This window comes from Strigops habroptila, chromosome 4 (assembly GCF_004027225.2).
Source record: "Strigops habroptila isolate Jane chromosome 4, bStrHab1.2.pri, whole genome shotgun sequence".
NCBI classification, from domain to species: Eukaryota; Metazoa; Chordata; class Aves; order Psittaciformes; family Psittacidae; genus Strigops; species Strigops habroptila.
This window is the reverse complement of record NC_046358.1, coordinates 69,134,929-69,159,942: the sequence shown is the minus strand read 5'-3', so window position 1 is coordinate 69,159,942 and position 25,014 is coordinate 69,134,929. Positions and strand designations below refer to the sequence as shown.

Sequence of the window (25,014 nt, the reverse complement as noted above, 5' to 3'; positions counted from 1 at the left end):
CAATACCACATGGAGTGCTCAGAGCTCGTGTCTCAGCCAGCTGAGGACTGATGCATTCATCACTGCCCAGTCCCCAGCACTGCACGTTGCCAATCTGTCACCTTGAGGGTGGCGGGACCCTTGGCTGCCTGGGCAGGGTGGTGGAGCCAGTTGGGCTTTGCTGGCTGACATTGCCTGGTCTTGGACCGCGCCGCTTCAGCCCATTTTACAGATTCCCCTTTTCCAGCCCCACTTTTGGGGGAACTTTGGCAGAGGAGTCAGTGTTGGAGGTTATCCACAAGCCCATGGCCTGTTGACAGAGCGATCCCCAAGGGAGGATGGTGGATGAGCCATGCAGGAAAAGATAGGTTTGGGCAGCAATTAATGTTTTATAAAAGCAAGAACTCTCGCTGCTTCTGAACTTGAAGAGCAGGGGCCCGGGAGCAGAGCAGGAGGAGGAGGCGGGTGGGATGTGCAGCAGAGGAGCTCTGAGGGAGGGCTGCCATCAGAGCCATTGGGAAAGGCAATTGGATCCCCTCCAACCATGGGTGCCCCCTAATCCTACATGCCCTCCGATCCTGGGTGCACCCCAATACTGCATGCCGCGCAATCCTGGATGCCTTCCCCACATCTGGATGCCCCCATAAATGGATCCCCCCCCCAAATGCTCACCCATCTGGATGACCCCCATTCCTGGATCCCCCCATTCCTGGATCCCCCTCCAGTCCTGGATGCCCCCAGTCCTGAGTGCCCCCCACACCTGAACCCCACATCCGTTCCCGCATACGCCACTGTCCCCCGCCACTCCCCTCCGAACTCGCTGTCCCCTCATGTCCCGCGCCGCCACGGCCGCCCCGCGCAAGGCATGCCGGCACTTGTAGTCCGCAGCGCCACCGCCTGTCCCTCCGCCGGCACCGCCTCGCAGCCCCGCCCCTCGAGGCGAACCGGGGCGGGGCCGGCTTTGACAGACGCGTGGCTGAGCCTATGGGAGCGGCGGTCGCCAGGCGGGGGGGTGGGTCTTGCGCCGCGTCTGCCTCGGTCCGAGCGGGCGCTGCGCGGCGGAGGCTGTGGTGAGGCGGCGGCGGAGCGGCTCGGCTCGGCTCGGCTCGGCTCGGCTCGGCTCGGCTCGGCTCGGCTCGGCTCGGCTCGGCTCGGCTCGGCTGTGAGGTGGGTCCGTCGGTCGGTCAGTCAGGCCGGGCGGCGGCGGCGGGGCGGGCTCGGGCCGTGGGGCCTGGCGGGGCGGCGGCGCATTGTGCGGGCGGGCGCGGGGGCTTTGTCAGCGGCGGGGGCGCTGAGGAGCCGCGGGGCCGGGCTGCGCCCTCCTCCTCCTCTTCCTCTTCTTCCTCCTGCTCCTCCCGCCGCAGGTCCCCAGCGCGTCCCTCGGCGGAAGATGCGCGGCGAGCGGCGCCGGCTGTGAGCGGCAGCGGGGGGAGAGGCCCCGGCGGCGTCCCTCGCTCCCTCAGCCCGGCGGGCGGCGGAGGATGCGGATCGGGCCTCCCCGCTGATGAGAGGGAGGATGGGCACCCAGGGCAGCCCGGTGAAGAGCTACGATTACCTCCTCAAGTTCCTGCTGGTGGGAGACAGCGACGTGGGCAAGGGGGAGATCCTGGAGAGCCTGCAGGACGGCGCCTCCGAGTCCCCCTACGCCTACAGCAACGGTAACGGGGGCCGGGGGATGGGGGCTGCTGCCCGGGGGGGGGGCAGCGTTTCGGCCCGAGCGGTTGTTTTGGTTTTCCCTTTGTTGGATTGTTATTATATGGAAGCATAGCCTGGTTTGTCAGGGCTCGGGCAGCGGGGAGGCCACAGCTGTTCCTTAAAATCCTAAAGATCCACAGGAGAATTTGGCCAGAGAGGGGACAGTGTCTGATGTAACCCCTGGATGTGCAGATCCCGCAGCACAGCTGGACCCTTCCTGAGGCCTCAGCACTCCCATACGGAGTACAGTTGAGTCCCCATCGCCACCTCAGGGGTGAACACAAGGACCAAGCTGTACTGGAGGAAGCAGGGTCTGTAACAAAAGAACGTGAGCCATGTTTCCAGGCCAGAGCTGCTGTTGCTTGGAAGCTGGCTCTGTTGGTCCGCCTCCTGCAAACATCAAGGTTCCTAATGGAGCCCATGACAGACCATTAACTACAGTGTCACAAGACCATAATTAAGAGCCAAGGAGCGGCGCTGTACTATTTCCTGCATCCTTTCACCGCAGTTAAAGCATGACACAGCCTGGCAGGGTGCAGGTCCTGGGGTAGTTTTCAATCTGTGATGACAGATTTCCCTGCCGCTTCTGTGCAAAATAGCATCCCCAAGGGCTTGACAGCACTGATCCAGTTCAGACCCTGCATTATCTTTGCATCAACCCCAGGGCTGGAGCAGGTGATGCTTAGTTTTGCCTGTAAGCAGGAATCTGAGGGCATTGGGTGCTTCTCAGTGTGCTGTGTTGAAGCTGGCTGAATTTAGGACTGTGTGGCTCTGCTCCTGGCTGTGTGCTCGCTCCTCAGAGCTGCTACCAGCTTTATAGGAGCTGATGCAAGTGGGCACCTGCTCCAGGGAGGTTTACAGGGAGGTGGTGACTCAGAATTCAGGCTGCTTGTGAAATGAGAGCAGCAGATTCTGGAACTGGCAGGTTGTGGTATCATTCATCTCCTTGGGTGTCTGGCTGAGCTGGTGTGGTTTGCCTTCGAGGAGATGCTTGGTGCTTTCAAAGCTTCCCTGAAGAGAGTTTGTGTCTCTGAAGAACCTGCCTCATCTGGGAGCTGTAGAGCTGCTCCCTGGGGTTCACGTTTACCATGTGGACGGGGATGGAGAGTGTAACAGCGTTCTTGTTTGGAGTGTTAAAGTTGGAATTGTCTTCTGATAGAAGTGGGTTTGGCCGCTGTTTCGAAGCAGGGTAATAAGTAGGATTGCAAAGTGAGTGTGTGGTCGGTTCTTTGATAGATAGATAAACCCAGGCAGCGGTGACTTTCACCATCACTGTAACAGCTTTGTTTCTGTACCTGCTACTTCAGAACAGCAAAACACCAATATCTTTCTGGAAGGAGAAATCTCAGTGAACTGATATTTTCAGAGCCTTCCCTCATGTTCTGTGGGCAATTGAACCCATCCCTAATCAGAGAACTGGGTCACATACTGCTTTTTCACAGTGATACATGCTCTGATAGTCTCTGCTTCTGTTGCTTCTGTGAAGCTACGCGCCTTGTGGATAATCAGATGGAGTAGCTTTGGAATCTGAGCGAATCTGCTGGTGCTGCTATTCCTTACAGCCTTGGCAATCAAACTCCCTGTCTGTGGTGCAGTTGGGATGTGCGTACTGACATGCGGCGTGCTTCCACTCTGCCCTGACAGAGACCATCCCCTGACATGAGGGCACTTGGATTTTGTGAACAGCTAGTGCCTGGCCTCCTTTCTTAACGTGTGCTGTCCCAAAACTACAATGGTGGGATGTTATGTAGAGGCTCTTTTCATAAATTTTTCACTTGTGTGTCATCCTCCTCCTCATCCCCCCCGAGACTCCACATCCCAATTTGAAACAAGGGTTGTATCTTCTACTATGTGTTTGATCTGTCTGGAAGACAGAACTTGCCGTTACTGGTGTAAAATGGAGTATGCTTTGGGTTGATCTTGGGCTTGGGGCATCTCCTGTCAAGGCCAGATCTCTAACGGGCAGGGGTAAGGCTGTTGTACCTTCTCTGTCTTGTTAGTCTGCTACTTTTACTGTGTTGGCTACTTATAACTGTTTTGACACAGGTTATTGCAGTGCAGTAACCAGAAATGGATTGTCCCTTCAGCTCTGGGCAGGCATCCCTTTAAAAGTGAAGCTCTGTAAATGAAGCTGCGTTTTTGCTGCTGCTCTTCTGCTGCCCACCTGGTCTCTAGAAAAGTGTTAGAGGGATTCCTCTCTTCTCCATGGGCTTCTGAGTGTTGGAACAGGGGCAACCAAATGATGAGAAAGAAAGCCTGAAAAGAGGCTATCAGCATCACTTCTGTGAGCTGTAAGCAGCCGTGGTCTCTGCTTGCTTGTGTCCAGCGTCTGAAAGCCTTGGACACAGTATGAGCTGTGTCTGTCTTCAAGCACTGTAGTTGCTTCTGTCCATCCTCACTCAGGATCCCTGAGCAGAAGCATCACTTCTCAGCACAGCCTTACAGCTTGGCACCTCGTTCTAAATCCGGCACATCTTAAATTAGACACCACAGTTCCTATTGTGTATAAAACCGTAGCAATGTCCTTTATTTAACTGCTGTTAGAAATAAATCTGGTCCATGTAAGTGGAGGTGGTTGTTACTCCCTGGATGCCACTGGCCTCTACAGTAAGAGGTGTGAGTGATGCTTGTGATTATTGCTGCCCCTGAGCTGCAAGGGCACTGAGTGCAGAACTGCTGGTTGACATAAGGATGGCATTTTTGAGGAGGAATTTGAGGTCCAATTTTTCCTACTATGTTCATGCTGAAGTTACCAAATATATCAGCCTCCAGGAGCATCAGGCCAAGTGTGCTCCCTGTGTGTTTATGTCCCATGCCTGGATATTGTCACCTCCCACCCCAGGAGTTGCACTAAGATGTTGCTTTTTTGTGGCCATCCACAAAAGATCCTGTATTAAGCCTCAGTACTTGCATATTGGTGAAAACGGGGGCTTTTGGGAGGACATGAATGTTCTTCTGGACTTCCAGTGTTGTCCTTCTTCCCAGCTTTCCCCCCACTCCCCAGATCTGCAGTTGTGGAGACAGGATGCCATTCTTGGAGCACTGCTGCTCCCCTTGATAGCTGGAGGACCTCACCCTGGAAGCAAAATTCCTGCTTTTCCTCTGAATGCAGGGGGAATCCTCTCCTCTGGGCACTTGCTCCTGCTCCCAGGGTACAGGCTCTGGCTCCTGTGCTGTGAGCCACAGGGTTATGGCTGTCTAGAGCAAACCTGTGTGCCTTGAGCCACACATACGAGTCAACTACACAGATCACTTCTCACTTTGATGCTTAAATTGCCTGCTTGGGGTTTGTCCTTATCCTTCCCCAAGCACCGAAGCAGGACAGGAATGTCTCAGGGTGGTTTTGGACACTGAGATGTGGTGGAGCTGCATGTGAAAGTAGGGGTGGTCTATATCCCGCAAAAGGCAGGCAAGGCTTTCCCTCACCTGAAGGGCCCATGGCTTTGTCACTCCTGTGTCATACATCCACTCTGGAATATCTAGTTATTCCTGTGCTGAAATGCTCTTGCCTGGCTGGTTTGTTGGCTTGCTGGGGCCGCATCACCACGGGTTGAGTCAGGGGAGGCTCCTGGTGGTGCTGTGGCTGCTGTGTGAGATGGTGCCCCACATGCACTAGGAACAGGGCCAGGGTTGGTCTCACCATGCAGATGTGAGTGTGATGTGCTCCATCCTCACATGATGGAGGGCTCTTTCTGCAGCAGCCTTCCCCCCACCTGCTGCTGTTCCCATAGGAAAGGGGAAACGTGTGTTAGGGAAAGAGTAGAGCATGTTTCTGAGCAGATGGCTTTGACTAGAAAGGGGATGGATTCTTATTTTTATGTTTTTCCCTGTCCTTGGCTTGTATTAATAAAGTGATGCGGATGAAGCATTCTGCCTGCACTCTGATGGCCTTTCAAAGAGCGTGTGAAAGCTAAAGCAAAAGCATTGCCCTGCAGCAGGGTTGGTGCTGTGTCCAGCCCTAATGCAGTGACTCTGGTACCTTCTCTGAACCCCATCCCTCAGCCTTTATTCAAGCACTATCCTTAGGTGCTCTGTTATCTCACTGCTATCCAAATGGAAACGTTAGGAAAAAGGCAACTGAATGCTTATTTGCAATAGCTACCAATAGGTTTTATGGTCCAGATATGAACTGGATCTTTCTCAAAAGCTCTTCTCCTGTAGCTGAAAATGGGAGGAATTCAGCTTTCGGGCAGGAGGGTGACCCCACCATGGCTTAGTGTTGGGGTAGAGAGAAGACTCTGGGTCAGCGTGGCTCTGTGCCCTTTCCCTGGGCAGGAGGACAGGGAGAGGCAGTGTTTATGAAGAGAGGCTGAAGACACTGCACAGCGCTTGGAGGTGCTCAGGACCCTCCCAGCTGGTGCTGTTTGCCTGAGGATTTCGTGACTGCTGTTTAATTACTAGGTTGTTATTCGAGCAACCCACATCTTTGGCTGTCTCTTCCCTCTGGTTGTTTTTGTACAGCTGTGTAAATCTGTAGGTCACCAAGTTGGCCCTTCCAGGTCTTTCTTTACAGCAGCTACTCTCTGGGTATGTCCTGTAACACCCTGGGTTCCCAGTGTGCATCCAGAAACATCACTTGTAAAACTGTTCTGCTTTGCTTTGTCACAGTCTTCAAGTTAGTTACTGGCCAACCTGGAGATCATCTGTACCACAGCAAAGGTAGGCAGGGATGGAGGGTGTGTGAGGGGATGCTTCTCCAAGCTTCAAGTTTCCTGGACTGACCAGGGAAGCTGGTCTCTTGCTTCTCCTCCACAGCCCCTGTGCTTGCTGCCTGTTTGGCTGGAGGTCCTGCTACATACACTGCTTCTATTTGCTTTTCCCAAGCCTTAACAGAGTGTGTGGCTGAGCAGGTCAGCTTTAAAGTTCTGCAGCTTCTGTAAGGATAGGACCTCTCTCAATCCCTGGCAGCATCTAACTTCCCCTTCTTGAGCATGCAAGAAACAGTTGCAGGGTGCACCCATATACACCAAAACCTCAGGCAGGGCCAGTGCTGATGTGGTGGTACCTTCTGGGCATAGATACAGACGCTACAGACATTGAGCACGGGTTTGGGATTGCAGCTCAGCGCTCATCCTGGCGTTGCTGCAGTGTCAGGGCTCTCTTTGACGTCAGTGGGGAGGGAACCATTGATCCTGGTGCTGCTTTGCTTTGGTGCAGCCTCCTGTCCTCTCCAGGCCATGTGTCAGCCCCAGCAGCGTTGTCCCTGACGGGGACAGACACTCACCATCCAGCTGGGCTGGGACTTGGGATGCTGCATGCAGTAGAAACTGCTGTTTGTTTTCTGGCATGACTCTATTAATTGGAATAGTGTTTTGTTTTGAGGTTTTAGTGCCCCGATGCAGGGGGATGGAGGTAAAGTGTTACAAGTGCAGCCTTGCCATCACATCCCTGTGGTGGCTGTCGGATTGATCTGTGAGGAATGCTTCAGCTGCACCATGCTGGTCGGGCTGCTAGAAATCTCTTATGATGGCTTGCAGAGTGGAGAGTTTGCTGTTACATGGCTGATGATGTTTTTCTGCGTGCACAGAGCTGATGTGAACTGAGCAGTACCAATCTGACATGGGTGGAGGGTTCCTTAGTAACTGGGATTAGAACTTTCTCTGTGTATTTACTTTTAAAAAGCAAGTGGGTTTTGCTGTACCCAGGTCCCATGATGGCACTGTGCACTCCTCTTGCTGCGGGGGGAGGGGTGGGGGGGTTGTGTTTGGTTCTTTCAGTCTATAAGCTGCGTAGGAAAGCCCATGGAAAATGTCTCCTCCTCCTCTGCTCTGTCTCCTTCAGCTTTTGTTTCCAGCTGTTCCCTGTTTTCCAGCCTCCCTCTCTTGCAGGAGCAGAGCATCTTCCCGTTGCACTCAAAAATAGCTATGGTTTTGGAGCTGAGGTTTTACACCCTTCCTTTCTCAAGTCTCATTTTCTTTCCCTTTACCCCTCACCTTCCTCTGGCAGCCCAGGCTCGGCTCGGAAGGAGCAGCGATACAGAAGCATTATGTCATACTGGTTTCTATTTGATTGCAGAGAGAGAGGAGGAAGAAGGAAGCTCCCATGTGAAAATCTTCAGCTCCATTTTAGCAAAACACTTTGCTATGAGTTGGGACTCACGAGAAAGAAAACTCCTCTGGGGTGTAGAGGGTCATGGCTCAGAGCTAGGGCCCCATCAAAGAGATCTGTTTGCTTCTGCAGAAGCTGTAAGTAAGGTTGCAACATCAGCTCAGAGATTGTTTCTTCCTATAGGGCCTCTGTTTGCTCATAGTGTTTTTACATAGCCAGAGCTTTTTAGATTGTCTTCCTCTTTTCTTCCTCCTCTTTGTCTCATTTCCATCACCCCATTGGGATGCCAGCCAATATTATCTCATTTTAAACCTTTGACAACTGTTCTCCTCTAAATACAACCCCTGAAGTGATTGATGTCCTGTGTGTGCTGTGCAGTGCTGCAGCCATTGCAATATCAGCATCAAATCTGGACAAAAATCCTCATGTGATTCAAACAAAATAGTTGCTGTTTAAACCATCAGTGGTTAGGGAAGAGACAGGCAGGGGGGAACACTGAAAGGCTGTACTTAACTGGCAGCTTAATAGAATCAGAGACTCAGGGCATGGTTTCGGTTGGAAGGGACATTAAGGCTCATCCAGTTCCACCCCCCTGCCACGGGCAGGGACACCTTCCACTAGAGCAGGTTGCTCCAAGCCCCTGTGTCCAACCTGGCCTTGAACACTGCCAGGGATGGGGTAGCCACAGCTTCTCTGGGCAACCTGTGCCAGCGCCTCAGCACCCTCACAGGGAAGAACTTCTGCCTAAGATCTAATAGAGGTGCTGTGCATCTCTGGAATATCCTCCTTCATTTTTTACTTTCTTTTTAGAGATGCCATTTTAACTTATTTCTCAGCCCAGTTTCTGAGCTCCCTGGCCCTTTTGGGGGTTTTATCAGACCGCTTCCCTGTCTTTGCAGGTGATTGCTCTCTGCAAACACACACCCAGTCATGTACACAGAAATAGCCCTGTGTTCTGTTTCCTTCTGTGCCAGTTATAACAGCACGGGCTGTAGTCCCTTTGGCCCGTGGTTCTGGAGGCTGAGTGGACAAGAGACCTAACTAGATGAAAAAACCTTGACCAGAAAATCAGTGTTTTGCCTGTCCTGTTACTTAAATCATCCATTGTCCCAAGAGCTGTTATTTTTCTTATCTTCTCAAACTGCTTCAGTAACTGATGGTAAAATCCATAAGGACACAGTGTGCAGGTCTGTGCTACAGCACGGGCAGGTGCAACGCAGCAGGGTTGGTCGTACCTAACCCTGGAGCTGCATATGTGCTGCTGCTGTGCTAGCAAACGTGTTTGCTCTGAAATGCCCCCTTAGGTTGAGGCAACCCTGCGTTCTTGTAGGTGTCATCTGTATTACAAGGTTAAAATTCAATGCTTTTGTCCTATTTTAAAGATGAAAAATGCTGCCTTCCTTCTGGTAGCAGCAACAGTCGTGCTTCAGGGTAGCTGGGGTGAGATCTTTGCCCTGCAACAGCTCTAGGGCAGGAGGAGGAGAGGATCTGAACTACCTCTACAACTACCTGAAAGGAGAATTGGGCCAGGAGGTGGATGGTCTCTTCTCCCAAGGAACAAGTGATAGGACAAGAGGAAATGGCCTCAAGCTGCGTTGGGGGAGGGTTAGACTGGATATTAGGAACAATCCCTTCCCCAAAGGGTGGTCAGGCATTGGAACAGGCTGCCCAGGGCAGTGGTGGAGTCACTGTCCCTGGAAGTGTTCACAAACCATGTAGATGAAGTCCTCAGTGACATGGTTTAGTGGTGGCCTTGGCAATGCTGGGGAATGGTTGGACTTGATGATCTTAAAGGTCTTTTCCAACCTGGTTGACTTTATGATTCTATGACCTGGGAGGCTCCAATTTGGGCTGTGGGTGGAGGGTTTCCAAACATGATTTTGGCTGTTGAGAGCTGCTGTGAGCCAGCATGCTTCATACAGCTGTATGGAGGGTGCTCGCTCTGCCAGCAGATCCTTCAAGGGCATGGAGGGACTGTTGAGTGGAGGCAGCACTATATTGTCGGTCAGGCCCTTGGAGATGTGGTGTTCTTGCTGCAAGCAGCACACCAAAATGGAAACCAGTGTTTCGAGCCATCCTGGTACTTCAAGTGTGGAGAGGTCCATTTCAGACATGGGGCTCGTGGTTGGTGCAGTGAGACCAAATTCAAGAGCCAGTGAGATTCATGGTGAGTGGTGTCCCTGTAGGTGCTCCAGGAGCTCTTGAAGTACCCATGCTCAGTGGTGCTTAACCCATCTACATCCAGCTGAAGTGCTGCAGCCTTTGTTCAGGGTGTTTGGATGTCTGGAGACAACTCCATCATTGTGGGCCACCGTGTTCCAATATCATCTTTGAAATGGCAAAACCTGGAGATGCCAAGTGGCCTTGAGCAGCAGGTGTGGATGGCAGGAGGGGCAGAGGATGGGTGTCCCACTGATGGGAGACTGCTTCCATGTGTGTCCTGAGCCTCTGCAGGATCCCCAGCAGGCGTACACTGGCACAGGCTTCGGTGGTGATGCCATGAAGATCTGATGCTCACAGAGCAACATTTCACACATATTAACCTGCACAGTGTTCGGAAGTGGAGGGTCGACCTCTGCAAGGCAAGGATATTGATAGACATGCAGGGACAGGCCAAGGGGGAATGGCTTTAACCTGCCAGAGGGGAGACTGAGATGAGCTCTTAGGCAGAAGTTCTTCCCTGTGAGGGTGCTGAGGCGCTGGCGCAGGTTGCCCAGAGAAGCTGTGGCTGCCCCATCCCTGGCAGTGTTCAAGGCCAGGTTGGACACAGGGGCTTGGAGCAACCTGCTCTAGTGGAAGGTGTCCCTGCCCATGGCAGGGGGTTGGAACTGGATGAGCCTTAAGGTCCTTCCAACCCAAACCAGTCTGCGAGTCTATGAGTAGACTGTACAATTCTATTCACAATCCCCTTATTTCAACTGAAAGTGCTTTTTATTTAGACTGGAAGCCTGTCACAAAAAGTCTTCTGCTGGGGGTTGGGACTGGATGAGCTTTAAGGTCCCTTCCAGCCCAAACCACCCAAACCAGTCCAAAATACCATAGAATCACATACTTGGCTTTTTTTTTTTTTTTTTTTTTTTTTTGTGTTGCTTTGATTTTTCATCTCCAAGTGTATCTTGCTGGTTTTATGGTGCTCCAGCAACAATGAAGATTGTTATGGTGCCCTCTGATTTTCCTCACAGGCTGTCTTTGTTTCTGCATGCAGCTGTATAGTTTTTATGGAGATCTGAACTGCGAAGCATGAAGAAACTCTTTTGTTTGTTGTCACTTGTGTGCATAAAATCATTCTTGATTTTCTTCTAAAGCACAAATCCACTTAACATCCCCCATTCTGGACTGACATTTGACTGTTTCTGTGGCTTCCCTTGTGTCTGCTGAAATTGTTCGAGCTTTAGGAACAGATTTGCTTCTGGCTTCAAATGCTGTTGTCATCCTTAAATGAGCCCAGAACACAGTTCCTCTGTGTGAGCACCACGTAGCTGCCGAAACACTGCTGGGCTGTGGGGCAGGCAGTGGACAGGGGAAGTCTGCTGCAAATCTGGGCTTCCTGAAGGTCTCTGAATAAGTGTTTTGCTTTAGGCTGGTTACAAAACCAAGCAAGCAATTATTTGTCTGAGATCCCCACCTATGAGCCCTCAGCTCTGGATTAAGATGTTCTGGGAATAAGCTGATGCCAGAAGACTTTTTGTGACAGGCTTCCAGTCTAAATAAAAAGCACTTTCAGTTGAAATAAGGGGATTGTGAATAGAATTGTACAGTCTACTCATAGACTCGCAGACTGGTTTGGGTTGGAAGGACCTTAAGGCTCATCCAGTTCCAACCCCCTGCCATGGGCAGGGACACCTTCCACTAGAGCAGGTTGCTCCAAGCCCCTGTGTCCAACCTGGCCTTGAACACTGCCAGGGATGGGGCAGCCACAGCTTCTCTGGGCAACCTGTGCCAGCGCCTCAGCACCCTCACAGGGAAGAACTTCTGCCTCAGATCTCATCTCAGTCTCCCCTCTGGCAGGTTAAAGCCATTCCCCCTTGGCCTGTCCCTACAGGCCCTTGTCCAAAGCCCCTCTCCAGCTTTCTTGTAGCCCCTTCAGGCCCTGGGAGCTGCTCTAAGGTCTCCCCTTAAGGAGCCTTCTCTTCTCTGGGCTGAACCAGCCCAGCTCTCTCAGCCTGGCTCCAGAGCAGAGCTGCTCCAGCCCTTGTAGCATCTCCGTGGCCTGCCCTGGACTCGCTCCAACAGCTCCACGTCCCTCTTGTGTTGTTGCTCCAGAGCTGGACGCCGGACTGCAGGGAGGGTCTCCTGAGAGCAGAGCAGAGGGAATCTCCTCCTTTGACCTGCAGCTCATGTAGGTACAAGTAGGTAGAGGAGAAGATGGAGTATGTTTTTCAGGAGAAAATCTATAAATTTGGGTATGTTCACATCACGGAAAGGCATTTGTTCTCTCTCTGTGTCTACATCTGTTTCTGGATGAGGAGCTTGGCAGCATGTTGGATGTATCGTGCGGAGCTGCCAAGTGCCGCAGCAGCTCCCTGGAGTTGGCAGGAGCTCTCGTGATGTGCTTCATGCGGGGATGTGGGCTCCTGGCGTTGTGCGTGGGGCTGGACTGCTCACTTCAAACCAGCTCCAACTCATCTGCTGCACAGTTAAATAGCTGGAAGCTCCTCATTACCTCCCATTGAGCTGAGCAGCATGAGCAGGTTTTGTGTTTGCTGCTGTGGGCAGAAGATGATGAAGGCTTCAGCAGTTGGCTTCTATCTCCCCATGTTCCCTAGCCAGCACCCTGCGGGAGCAGCGCTAGTGTCCTACGTGCCTGGTAAGAACCAAGACCTCCTGATCCTGTTCCCAAGGCTGAGCTACAGCACAGGACAGGAGTGCAGTGGGAAAAACATGGGATTTCTGACCCTGAGCCCCTGCAGAGCTGTTTTGCAGCAATGCTGTTTGGGGAACTTTTATCACCTTAAACAACAAAGTAAAACTGCAGAGATAAACGTGAACAGCAAAAGACACAGTCCTGGGCTGAATCCACCTTTGTTTTAAAGCGTATGTTTTGTTGCCCTGTTGTAGGTGGAGATAATTTGTTGTTTGTCTATCTAAAGAGCAGGTGATTGAATGTGTGACTCAAGCTGATGAGCTTATGTGTTGTTTGGAAGGGATTTTTCCCTGGCTTGCAGCTCTGAGCTAAATTGCTGCTGTTCATGTGCTGCTGTCCACACTTTTTAAGGTCAGATGACTTCATCAGTTGTTATGTGAATAGCTTGAGTTCGCTTTTGTCATCAGCTGGTGTTTATGTGCTCACACCACATGTTTTCTGATCTATTTAGTGCCACTTACAGATGATGGAGAAAATAACTACTCCTCTAAGTTAATAGTAGGAGCTGCAGTGGGAGGTAGTGCTCTGGTGGTGTCTTCTTATGTACGGATACCAGTACCCGTGTTTTAAATTACTCAGATTTTTTTACAAGGACAGTTTGGCAAGGGCCTGTAGGGACAGGACAAGGGGGAATGGCTTTAACCTGACAGAGGGGAGATTAAGATGGGATCTCAAGCCGAAGTTCTTCCCTGTGAGGGTGGTGAGGTGCTGGCACAGGTTGCCCAGAGAAGCTGTGGCTGCCCCATCCCTGGCAGTGTTCAAGGCCAGGTTGGACACAGGGGCTTGGAGCAACCTGCTCTAGTGGAAGGTGTCCCTGCCCATGGCGGGGGTTGGAACTGGATGAGCTTTAAGGTCCCTTCCAACCCAAACCGGTCTGGGATTCTATGAGTCTATGGGACTTGGCTGGTTGTTGCTCTTCTGCACTCAGCAGGGATGGGGTCATCCCCCCTGACTTCTTTTTGGGGAAATTGTGGCACTCCAGCCCCTTGGGCTCTCAGCTGTCAGATGTGGGATGGTTCTGCTGGCCCATAGGAAACTACTGTCACTTTTCTTCATTAACTTGCCCCTGTGACAGCATTGGCCAGGGTCAGTTTGCCTGTGGTGCTGTTGCTGGCTGCCCTCCCTATGTGCCTCACATGCTGCGGTCACTCCGGCTTTCCAAAGCAGCTGGGCACAGGGGCAAGGCTTTCCATTTCAAACCCAGCTACGTGAGTCAAGGCTGAGGAAGATCAGTTTAACATCTGTGACATCCAGGGACTTGGGGGAATCACCAGTCATCTTTGCACACTGCTCGGCTATTGCTGGCATTTGGGATAAATGAATACCTGCACTAATGGCTTTAGGCTGAATTTACCAGAGCACAGAAGGGCTCCAGTTGGAGAGCTGGTTGTACAGGCAGAGGCACAGTCACTGTGCTGGGTTTTGCACAGGTTAATGAGTTGGGTTTTCCTCTTTTAGACCAGCTGGAAGGTTTGCACAAGCCCTTTGAAGGGAGAGGGATGGACTTTCAGCAGCTCACATCTTACACACACACAAGGTGACTGCCACCTTATGTGATAACACACTTGCCTGCACATCCCCAGTGATGCACCGAGGGACTGTGGCTGGCTGGGGAGCCCAGGTGATGTCCAGGCAGGCTCTGCCACCCTGCAAGAGGGGCTCTGAGGATGGGACACCCTGCCCAGACTTCTCCTGAGGCCGGCTGGTAAGGGACCACCAGGTGGGGGACAGGGCTCTGATCCATAGTTTACGTTCTCCAAAAACTTCACAGTAGGCTGCAGTGTTCCTGCTGGCATCCCCAGCACTGTCTGAGCTGCTGGGGAAGGTTTTCCATTAAATTTACCCATCTCTGCACAGTCACAGCTCTTGGAGCCCTTGCTGCTGAGAATCACAGAATCCCAGACTGGTTTGGGTTGAAGGGACCTTAAAGCTTATCCAGTTCCAACCCCCTGCCACGGGCAGGGACACCTTCCACTAGACAGGTTGCTCCAAGCCCCTGTGTCCAACCTGGCCTTGAACTCTGCCAGGGATGGGGCAGCCACAGCTGCTCTGGGCAACCCGTTCCAAGCTTCATTTGGAGAAGCTGGAGATTCATTCTTAATATGTTCCTTTTGCAAAAGGGAAGAAACAAAATTATTTATAATCCATTGACCCACTCTAAAGTGTTTCATGGTGTTTTTCTGCTTCTGTGGCAGTGAAAACGACTATTTGAGGTCAGCTGTGTACTGGATGGTTCTGGCTTCTGATCCTTGCTTCTGTATTAACTAAGGATTGCCACAACACTTGGGTTACAACTTCATCACAGTTTGCCTGTGAAGTCCACCACGCTGACTGGGAGGTGTTCTCAGTGAGGAAAATGATATTGTTTGATACTTTTGATGGTGTTTGCCTATTTTATCATCATAGCCTGCCCTTAAATTGTGCAGTTAGTTATTTGCAAGCTGCTCACAGAGCCCTACATTGATTTCTCCTGAGGATCCTCTTGAATGCCAGGCAGCACCTCCAGCCCCTCATAGCTGGTTTCTCGACTTCACTGTGAAATGTCAGCAAGTTAAAGAATTGATGTGTATTCTCTATTATTATGTTTTATTCCAGCCTGTGCTCTCGCCTCTCCCAGCAGTTACTAGTCAACGTGGCATTAAACCTGCAAACCTCTAAGAAGACCTTTTAAGAAGTCCTAGACTTTTTTCTGGACTCAGCCGATGGCCTGTAGGAAACCAGAAGAAGCTGGGGGTTCTTTGGGGGAAAATCCGGCATTTTCAGTTAGGTAGTTGTGGTGTGGTGGCTTTGGCTGTCCTAATGACAGTCACAAATGAAGATCTGTCACTGCTGCGGGGGCGACAGATCAGGCACATCTCGTCAGCCCTCCTCCGAGGGCTCAAATGCCATTGATGTTACAAGAGTTGCAGCCACTCTGGCTTAATTATATCTATAGATGAAAGAACAAACTGCCAAAAAGCAGCGTTATTCAGCTAGGTAACAGAAATCAACTCTATTTATCTTGTTTTCTTATTTATATAATGAATTAGTGAAGGATTGTCCTTGGCTCATCATCATTGTACACCTCAAGTTGTGCCTGTTGACCTTATATATCACTTTGCAAATGGGTTGGTTGACTTCTTTGAATTATAAATGACTGAAACCCAGTTTAATTTAGGTTTTATTATGAAAGCTGAGGTGGTTTATCCAGCCCATGTCTGTGAACTGGGGGAACTTGTCATATTTTGAATGAAGTTCAAATAACATGCATTGGGTTTTGTTGTGAGTGGACTAACAGAAAGTGAGGTGCTAGATTCTGAGCTCCCACAAGCACAAAACCAGTTAAGAAATGAGGTGGCAAAAGCATCTTTGGCCAGGCTGATTCACACAAACTGTAAATGACTCTAAGTGGTAAGTGGAGTGTCTCTGGGCAGGACAATGAGGTTGTCTTAAAACTCTGGCAATGTTTCACTCAAGTGTATTGATTTTTTTTCCTTTGGGAAGAGATTTTTGAGTGTCGCCTGGAATCTCTTCTGCCCTAGATTTGGGAGTAAGCTATGTTCTTCTAAAAGGCTCTGCAGATGCAAACTGGAGGTGTTGCTGCTGCAGCCTGGCCTTCGAGGAAGGTCGCAGGAAAAACCTGCTTTAATGTGGGGCGAGTCCCTTCATCCCTCTGTCATGGTATGAGCCCCAGTTGTACCTGTTTGGTATCTGTGTAGGTGCAGTGAAGTGTTAATTGGGGGTTGGGTCATTAGAGCATCTCCAGAGGAGGACACTTGACTGGGACCAGTAACCCAAAATGCAGTGTTGGCTCTAGCATCACACTGAGAGCTGGAACCTCTCCAACCCAGATCTTAGAAAGCAAGGCTCGAGCTGCTCTTACTGCTGTAAGGTTTTGCTCAAATCTGCCTTTTTAAGGGGAGATGACCCTTCTGTCCCTGCCCAGGCATTAGGGCAGAGTCATCTGAGGGTTGGCAACTGCAAAATTGTGTCCTTTTCTCTAAAACAAAGACCTACACAAAGCCAAAAAGCTCCTGTGCTTACAGTAGTAAATATTTATAGAGCCTTGTTCACTTGAGCTATTTAAAGCCATTTTCTTAAGATACTAATCGGTTTAAAGGGAGAGCCCAAGAGTAGTATGAAATACGTATCTCCCTTGGCTTTCTCCCTTTCCTAATGCCACTTCCAGGTCCATGCATCTGCTTGGCCTCCTCTGTTGTGTTTTCATGCTGCTGCTCATGCAGATGCAGTTTGGGGGCTCAGCAGAGCTGCAAATTCCCCATAGGAAGAGGGACTGACAGCCTGAAACAAAGTGGTGTCAAGTGCTGGAAGGAAATGGTCATTTCTCTTGGAGGGGTTTTACTTTTCCTGGTCACATCAGGTGTAATGTTTGGGTGAAAGTTCTAACCAAGCTAAGGTTGGGTGTAGGGTTTTACACCTCACAGTGATGCAAAGTGTGCTGTGCTGCCAATGAGTAATTTGGAAGAGGTCAGAGTTTCCTGTAACACATCCTCTGGATTCCCATGGGAAAATGGCTTGCTTGGTTAGGTTTGGAACTGGCAAAAGAAATAAAGGTTTGGAATTCCCTGGAGTGTTACCCAGGAGTGTGAAACCCAGCTCTGCAGAGGGGAATCGGGTGTCTGACAGGCTCAGTGGCAGTAGATCCCTTTGCAGAGCACCCTGTGCCAGGTCGAGACGTGGGCTTGAGATGGCATCAGCCAAAAGTAGGAGTCTAAAGCAGGGCTGGAAAACCAGCAGAGGAGTCAGCTGGAATGTTCAATCCGAGCGAACAGCCCGGACTTGTTTTCCAAGCCTCATTCATTTTGTTGCATCATGCTAGATATTGGTTAAGAAGGAGATGGGTTGATATAAAATAAGCTTTCAACAAGCCTGTTTGCTTTCCCTGCATTGCTGCATGCCCCGGGGGCCAGGCAAGGCTGTGGAGGTGGCTGCCGGTGGCCACTGGCTGCTTTGCTGGTGCTGCCTGTGCCCCAGGAGCATCGCGTGGGGTTTGTAGCAGCACATCTTGTCTGGGGGATCAAAGCACGTTCTGGCAGAGGATAAACGTCAGTCTCGCAATGAGCTGTGCTGGCAGTGAGCAGAGGTGGTGCTCAGGTGGGGGAAACCACAGAGAAAACGACAGAAATGAAATGTTACAAACTTCCCTTTACTGGTATCTGTGCTGCCTGAAGTGAGGAGGCAGAGGAGCAGCCCTGGTGCAGCACAGCTAGGGCTCTCTCTGCCAGCACTGTCACACTGTGCAGTGGTGGCTTGTAGTGGCTACTGTGGCCCTCTGTCCCCAGCCACGCACCTCCTGCTTTTTCCAGCTCACATACCTACTCTTCTGAGCATAGACATCAGTGTGAAGGACATGAAGGCCTTCTGCTTTGCCTCTTTATTTTCCCTGGGTATCTTTGGAGTGAGGAGCAGTTGCAGTAGGAGCTCAGGAAGTTTTTCTGCTGGTTGCCTGCTTAGGTCATGGTGTATTGTTCTGCCCAAACACCAGAGTTGCCCTGTATGTGGTGTAGTTTCAGAAGGGCATGGAGAGAATGAGTATTTAAAGCATTGTTGTGGTGACTGAACTGTGTATTTGTGAGGGGGAAGCCCTGTTCCCCATGGGGACGTAGGCTCCATGCTCACTGCCCAACCTAATGAAGGCATTTAGGCATTAGAAGCTAGCAGCATGTGCTTGAGCCCAGAACCCCCCTGTGTGCTGGGCTGCATCCCCAGAGCGTGAGCAGCAGGGCGAGGGAGGGGATTCTCCCCCTCTGCTGTGCTCCGGGGAGACCCCCCCTGCAGTCCTGATCCAGCTCTGGGGCAACAACACAAGAGGGACATGGAGCTGCTGGAGCAAGTCCAGAGGAGGCCACGGGGATGCTGCAAGGGCTGGAGCAGCTCTGCTCTGGAGCCAGGCTGAGAGAGCTGGGCTGGTTCAGCCCAGAGAAGAGAAGGCTCCTTAAGGGGAGACCTTAGAGCAGCTCCCAGTGCCTAAAGGGGCTACAAGAAAGCTGGAGAGGGGCTTTGGACAAGGGCCTGTAGGCACAGGCCAAGGGGGAATGGCTTTAACCTGACAGAAGGGAGACTGAGATGAGCTCTTAGGCAGAAGTTCTTCCCTGTGAGGGTGCTGAGGTGCTGGCACAGGTTGCCCAGAGAAGCTGTGGCTGCCCCATCCCTGGCAGTGTTCAAGGCCAGGTTGGACACAGGGGCTTGGAGCAACCTGCTCTAGCGGAAGGTGTCCCTGCCTGTGGCAGGGGGTTGGGACTGGATGAGCTCTAAGGTCCCTTCCAACCCAAACCAGTCTGGGATTCTGTGGTTTTTGGGTTTGTGTGTTTGGTGTTTCCGTTAACGGGTTTTCTTCCCTTTCCGGTCAAGCTTAACCTCTCTCACTTTTAAAAGCCGATAACTGAGCTATTCATTTCACCTTGAATGTGGCATTTTTGGAAGCTCATGACCTCTATGCCCTGGAAACTGTTGTCCTCCTTGGTGCTTTCATGCAACTGCTCCATGTGCCTTGGCTGCTGGCACGAGGATGCTTAGGACTCACTGCTTGCAGGGAAGCTCTTGTGCCTGAGGAGAAATTGGACAGTTCTGCCTGGAGGAGAGTCTTTCGTCTGAAACAGGGCAGTGGGCTCAGTTAGCCCCTTCCCTAACAGCCTGCACTGGGGAATGATCCTGGCTCAGGAACTGGAGGGGGAGATGCATGGCTGCTCCCTCCTGGCTGCAGTGCAGGCTTGCTCCCACTGCTGTTCCTCATCCCCAGGGACAAGGGAGGTTTATATCCTCCTGCAAATAAATACAGATCATTCACTTGTCTCTGGAGGAAGATAAAACATAAACTGTCTATTTTCTGTGCTAAAGCCCTGGAAATAGTTGGAATTTAAGATAATTTTCTTTATTGCTTTTTATAGCACCCTGTGAAGGCTGAAATCTAATTTGTGTTTCACTAACAGGGAGCTCCTGATGATGGCTCAGAAAAATCCATTTGCTTTATTGACAAATGTGTCTGTTTTGTTATCAAGGCAGTATTCTCCTTCCAGGAACAGGGAAGTGCAGGTTGTAACAGAACAGCGGGTTTTCATTATGGATTCAAAGTTTGATATCGATTAGCAAGAGGAAAAATTAGAGTTGATCTAATCAGAGTGAAGCAACTCTGCTTTATTAAAGATGATTCTGAATGAGTTTATGCTTCAGTGGGTGTGTGATGGTGCACATTGCTTTGTTAAGCAACTGCAATGCTCTTGAAGCTTCTTAACTGGAGCTTGCAGAGAAGATGCTTTTCCTGGACTCCTGGTGGCCTGTGGACATTCCTGAGCCCAGGTTTTAAGGAAGGAGATGGGAGGTTGCTCGCAGTTTGTAACAAACTCTTTGTGTAGCTGAAGATGTTGGGAACCCCATGCACAAATGAGTTGCTTGTCAGCACAGCCTGTGGCTGTGGTTTGGAGTGTCTGCTGCTGCTCTGGTACTGTGGCTTCATGAGAAGCCGTTGTCCCTGCTGCCTTCTCAGCTGTGATGAAGGGGAGCGCTTTCTGCCTTGTCTGGCCCTTGTATAATACCCGACCAAGAGCTGCTCGCAAGAAGAACCTCTGCTCTGCAGCCAGGCTGAGAGAGCTGGGCTTGTTCAGCCCAGAGAAGAGAAGGCACCTTAAGGGGAGACCTTAGAGCAGGTCCCAGTGCCTGAAGGGACTACAAGAAAGCTGGAGAGGGGCTTTGGACAAGGGCCTGTAGGGACAGGCCAAGGGGGAATGGCTTTAACCTGCCAGAGGGGAGATTGAGATGAGCTCTTAGGCAGAAGCTCTTCCCTGTGAGGGTGCTGAGGCACTGGCACAGGTTGCCCAGAGAAGCTGCGGCTGCCCCATCCCTGGCAGTGTTCAAGGCCAGGTTGGACAGAGGGGCTTGGAGCAACCTGCTCTAGTGGAAGGTGTCCCTGCCCGTGGCAGGGGGTTGGGACTGGATGAGCTTTAAGGTCCTTTCCAATTCTAACCATTCCATGATTCTGTGAAAAAACAGCATGGGCTTTCAGTATCACCCACCTCCCAGAATGTCTTTTGACTCTTTCAGGCAGGGATGTTTGTTGAGATGGTGGCTCTGCAGACTGACTTAGCAGAGATGCTTTGAAATTGTGCTTCTAAATTATTGGTCTCTTTGGCTCACATAGCTTCCCCTCCCAAAAAAAAGAGCCTGCAGTTTAACACTGTTGCATGGGATACTGCTGCAGACACTGAATCTCCTACAGCTCGAGTCCTGAGAGATTTTATCCAGCAATGGAGAAGTAAGAAGCAATCTAGGGGTTAACTGTATTTTTAGGAAGGAGGGATAGAGCTCCACAAGAGTAGTCTTTGCCTTGAAGCAGAGCTCTATATCTGTCAAGTGTCTGTAGCCCTTCCCAAACACACTAGAGCAAGGGGGAGAAAACATCACTTTCTGTAAACATGGAATGATAGATCTGGGTGGGCAGAGCAGATTTCTTGTCCATCTCTGAAGACCTACTCAGTGTTTGCTCAGCTTTTTATTGGTTTCCTTTCAGGAATTGACTACAAGACCACTACTATCTTGTTGGACGGCAGAAGGGTCAAGCTGGAACTCTGGTGAGTGTTTCTGAGCTGCTTTGGCTGCGAGGACAGAGGCTGTGGTGCTGCTATGGGATGTTGAACTGAGCTGCAGAGAGCGCAGAGCATCCCCAGGCATGCAGTGAGGCTTGCTAGCTGCTCCCACCAGCGAGTTACACAAGCAAACCAGCCCTCTTTCCATTGATAGAAGAGCACAAACTTCATGCTGTTCTTTGGAATAGGCCAATTTCAGTCTTTCTCCATTATGTTCCCATACAGCTGTCAGTCATTAAGGGAACAGTACTGTTTCAGAAGCAATACTGGACTGTCTTGAAATCCTAGGTTGGAGAAATATAGACAAGAGAAGGAGGAGGAAAAAACAACGGGTGAAGCCCCTCGTACCTCCAGAAGCTGGATGTTTCTCAGTGACTTCAGTATTAAACTAAAACAAGAGCAGTGACTAGACCTCGCAGTTCATGTCAGAGTATGGCAAAGCCCTGGAGAGCAGGACTTACCAGAGTGACCTGACACTGGGATGGAGGTGGGAGGATGCTGCAGTGGAGGGGTAACCCCCCTGCCTTATCTGTGGGCACCAGAGGGAGAGCTGGAGTCCTTCTGGCAGAGCACTGTCTGAGGTTTAACCTGCTGAGAAGCTGACACAGCAATCCTGGAGCTGGAGGAGGAAGGACGGGCAGCCTGCCCCTATTGTGGGTTTCACCTGGTCTGCTAGAGAATGACACAGACCCTAAACCATGAAGTTAAATAGTCCCTTTACTAATGCTTGTATCAAGTAACAGGAATATTAGTGACCTGTGTGAATTTTTCAGTAGGAATGAACACCATGGTCTCAGCCTCAGCGAGGGACTCCAGCAGGGTATAGTTTTGTGGTTTAATTATATCCCTGCTCTCTGAAGCTGAGTGGCCTCATTTTTCTTACAAAAGAACAGAAGCAGCTAATTTATCTCTTCTAGCTTATATGTTTGTGTGTCACTTAGATTCTTTTTCTCTCTCTTGTAAGATCACAGAAGATGTCTTTTTCAACATTTCAGCCCCAAGTGTGTGGTTACTGCTTCCCTCTTGAAACCTTCTTTTTATACTAATAGTATAACCTTTCATCATTACTTTCCTTGTGCAACCCAACACTTGATTGTCAGAGGAGGAGATGTAAGCACAGACTGTGAGATTGATATCCAGGACCAATAATATGATCCCTGAAAGCTTTAGATCTGAAAGAATGACTGTCCTGAACTTGGGATCAGGGCCTTTTTCATATAGCTGGTGCAAATCTGGGGCTGAGGGATTCGTTAGGCTTCTCAGTGGCCATTAGTGTGGGTTTTTTTTATCCTGCCCAGTGCATAGATATGACAAATGTCATAATGTTTCTTGGATTACCCTGATGCATTTCAGTATACAGAGGTTAAATCGGTGTGCTGGGCCCTGGCTTGCTGTCCAGATGTTCCTGCAGGCACTGGGAGGTGCTGGTGGTGTAGTCAGACTTATTTACCATGTCAAGACCTGCAGTCAGGACAAAGCATAGTGACTGAATAGCCCTTTACTGTCACAATGGGCTAGAAGTGCTGTTCCCTAGTCCTGTTCCTGAGCTCTCTGCCAGGTGTGAGTGACCAGATCTGTTGGAGATCTGGGTGCAAAGATATTTCCTTTCATTTTTTGTTAATACATGCTTGGAAAAATAAGTGAAACTAGATAGTGCAAGACAATTTAAACAGGAAAAAACCCAACTTTAACCTGACAGAGGGGAGATTGAGATGATAACTTAACTTAGGCAGAAGTTCTTCCCTGTGAGGGTGCTGAGGCGCTGGCACAGGGTGCCCAGGGAAGCTGTGGCTGCCCCATCCCTGGCAGTGTTCAAGGCCAGTTTGGACGGGGCTTGGAGCAACCTGGTCTAGTGGAAGGTGTCCCTGCCTGTGGCAGGGGGTTGGAACTGGATGAGCTTTAAGGTCCCTTCCAACTCAAACCAGTCTGGGATTCTATGAATTTCTCCTGTCTTGAGCAGTTATGTTCATTTTTTGCTAGATTAGCTGTTCTTCACAGCTAGGAGAGGCCTGCCATCTCACTCTGACTTTGAACTCCAATGGACTGTAGGGAACTAGAGAAAACCCTTTGCCCAAGGGATCAGAATGACTTGTATCCTCATATATTATAAAGTAGTGCTGAAGCCGAGTCTTTTTGGTTTATACCTTCTCCATGGGAAGCATGATGACAGCGAGGACCTCTACAGTGTGTCTGCCTATAACCAAAGGTGGTGATGAGCCCACTGGTTCTTCCCCAAAAGCACCATGCGGAGCAGTTTGGGTACCATGCGTGTTCTACAGATCTGTCGAGATCAAGACTGGGTTTTTTGTTTCTTTTTGTTCGGGTCCAACAGGAGATGTGCAGTTTGGGATTCAACTCTCCAAATTTCATAGCTGTAACTTTTCTTTGTTGCAGGGACACATCAGGGCAAGGAAGATTTTGCACCATTTTCAGATCCTACTCCAGAGGAGCCCAGGTAAGTGCTGCTCTGTGCACTTGCTTTTCCTTTAGGCTGTAAAAATCTTTCATGCCTTAGTGAAGAGCTCAGAAGAGGAACGTGTCAAGCATTGAAAGGATAGGATCTCTAAATGCCTAGGGTTGCTGCATGTCATGTTGCTGTCTGGAATTCTCTCTTTGTGAAATAGTGGGAGAGAGGAGAGGAAATGACAGACCTCCCTAGACTCCTACAGGAAAGGGTTGTTACAGACTGTATTCAGTGTTAGTTTCTAGAGAGGAGCTGAGGAGATGGGGTTATAGAGGACAAAGCAATTGGAGCTCTAGATCTGCCTTAGCTTTAATGTGGGAGCTTGTGCTTTCTGGGGTTTGTCAAATTAGTTTAAACATGACACTGGCTTTCCCAATGGAGTTCTTCCAGCCTGTGTTGCCTTCAAGTCAGTTCCAAAAATAGAGTGGCTCCTACTGGTGTGTTTGGTGCAGACTTGAAGCTAGAGCAGCTCGATTGGATTATGAAATATGTTCCTTTAAAGCATGAGACAGAGTGTTACATGTTGAGTTTCTCCTCTGGGCCCTGCTCCAGAACGGCATCTAGATTCTGCACAGCAGAATCTCGTGGTCCTCTGAAAAACTGGTGTTAGTTAATAGTGCTTTCTTACAGTTTTATTGTCATCCTTTTAGTAAGGATCCCTCCAGGATAAAGTCTCCCTAAGTTAAATGAACTCCTGTATTTTCCCTTTTGTTTGCAAACGGGAAAACTTTGGAGCAAATTCCTCCTCTCTTAGCCACTAAGAGTTGGAAGCTATGTATCAGCCTGTTGCCTGCCAGTGTCCTGGTGGATTCCCAGCCTTTGGGAAACTTTGCCGCTCTTATTCAAGCTCTTATCGCTATTGCTCTTGGCTTTTTGCTCCTTGTAGCTGTGGACCTTTGCTTTGTTAACTGGCAAAATCCATCCTGCTCTCTTAAGGCTTCCTGCAAATTTCCTTGTGCTGTAGACATGAGAGCACTTCACCTGGGATGGGCTGTTGATATCTTCTCCAGTGTGTCCTTTGTTCTTGTTTGTGCACATCTCTGGTGGTGTGGGTGCCTTGAGGCTGCTCCTTTGAAGCAGAGGCCAATTTCCTGGTGTTTGCAGAGGTGCAGGGCCAGAAGTATTGGGGCGTGCCTTCTGCAGTGGGAGCGTACAGGACCCCCCATTTGCGTGCTCGGTCCCGTGTGTGAGTTTAAGCTTCTCTCTGCCCCTTCTACATTTCAGAAAAGTCTAGAGCTCCAATCCTAATATAAGCTGTGGGCTTGAGACCACGTCCCTTCCTTTCCCAGTGAGAAATGAACATTAGGGTTTTCTGATGACCACAAACCTTCGGTCAGTATCAGATGCCCAGATCAAACTGGCTTCCCAACTGCTGTGTCCAGAAA

At 50.3% G+C, this 25,014-nt stretch overlaps 1 protein-coding gene across 1 annotated transcript in view; it reads left to right on the top strand.

Annotated features, from left to right (window-relative positions):
• Window positions 1-1,000: 1,000 nt before the first annotated feature.
• The window catches only part of RAB40C (RAB40C, member RAS oncogene family), a 39,191-nt gene continuing 15,177 nt past the window's right edge, over window positions 1,001-25,014 (top strand). Inside the window, exons 1-4 of the mRNA XM_030481424.1 lie at window positions 1,001-1,146; window positions 1,344-1,637; window positions 21,090-21,150; window positions 23,560-23,620. Coding sequence (XP_030337284.1) covers window positions 1,484-1,637; window positions 21,090-21,150; window positions 23,560-23,620 — 276 coding nt within the window. The 5' untranslated portion in view covers window positions 1,001-1,146; window positions 1,344-1,483. The remainder of the gene's footprint in view (window positions 1,147-1,343; window positions 1,638-21,089; window positions 21,151-23,559; window positions 23,621-25,014) is intronic.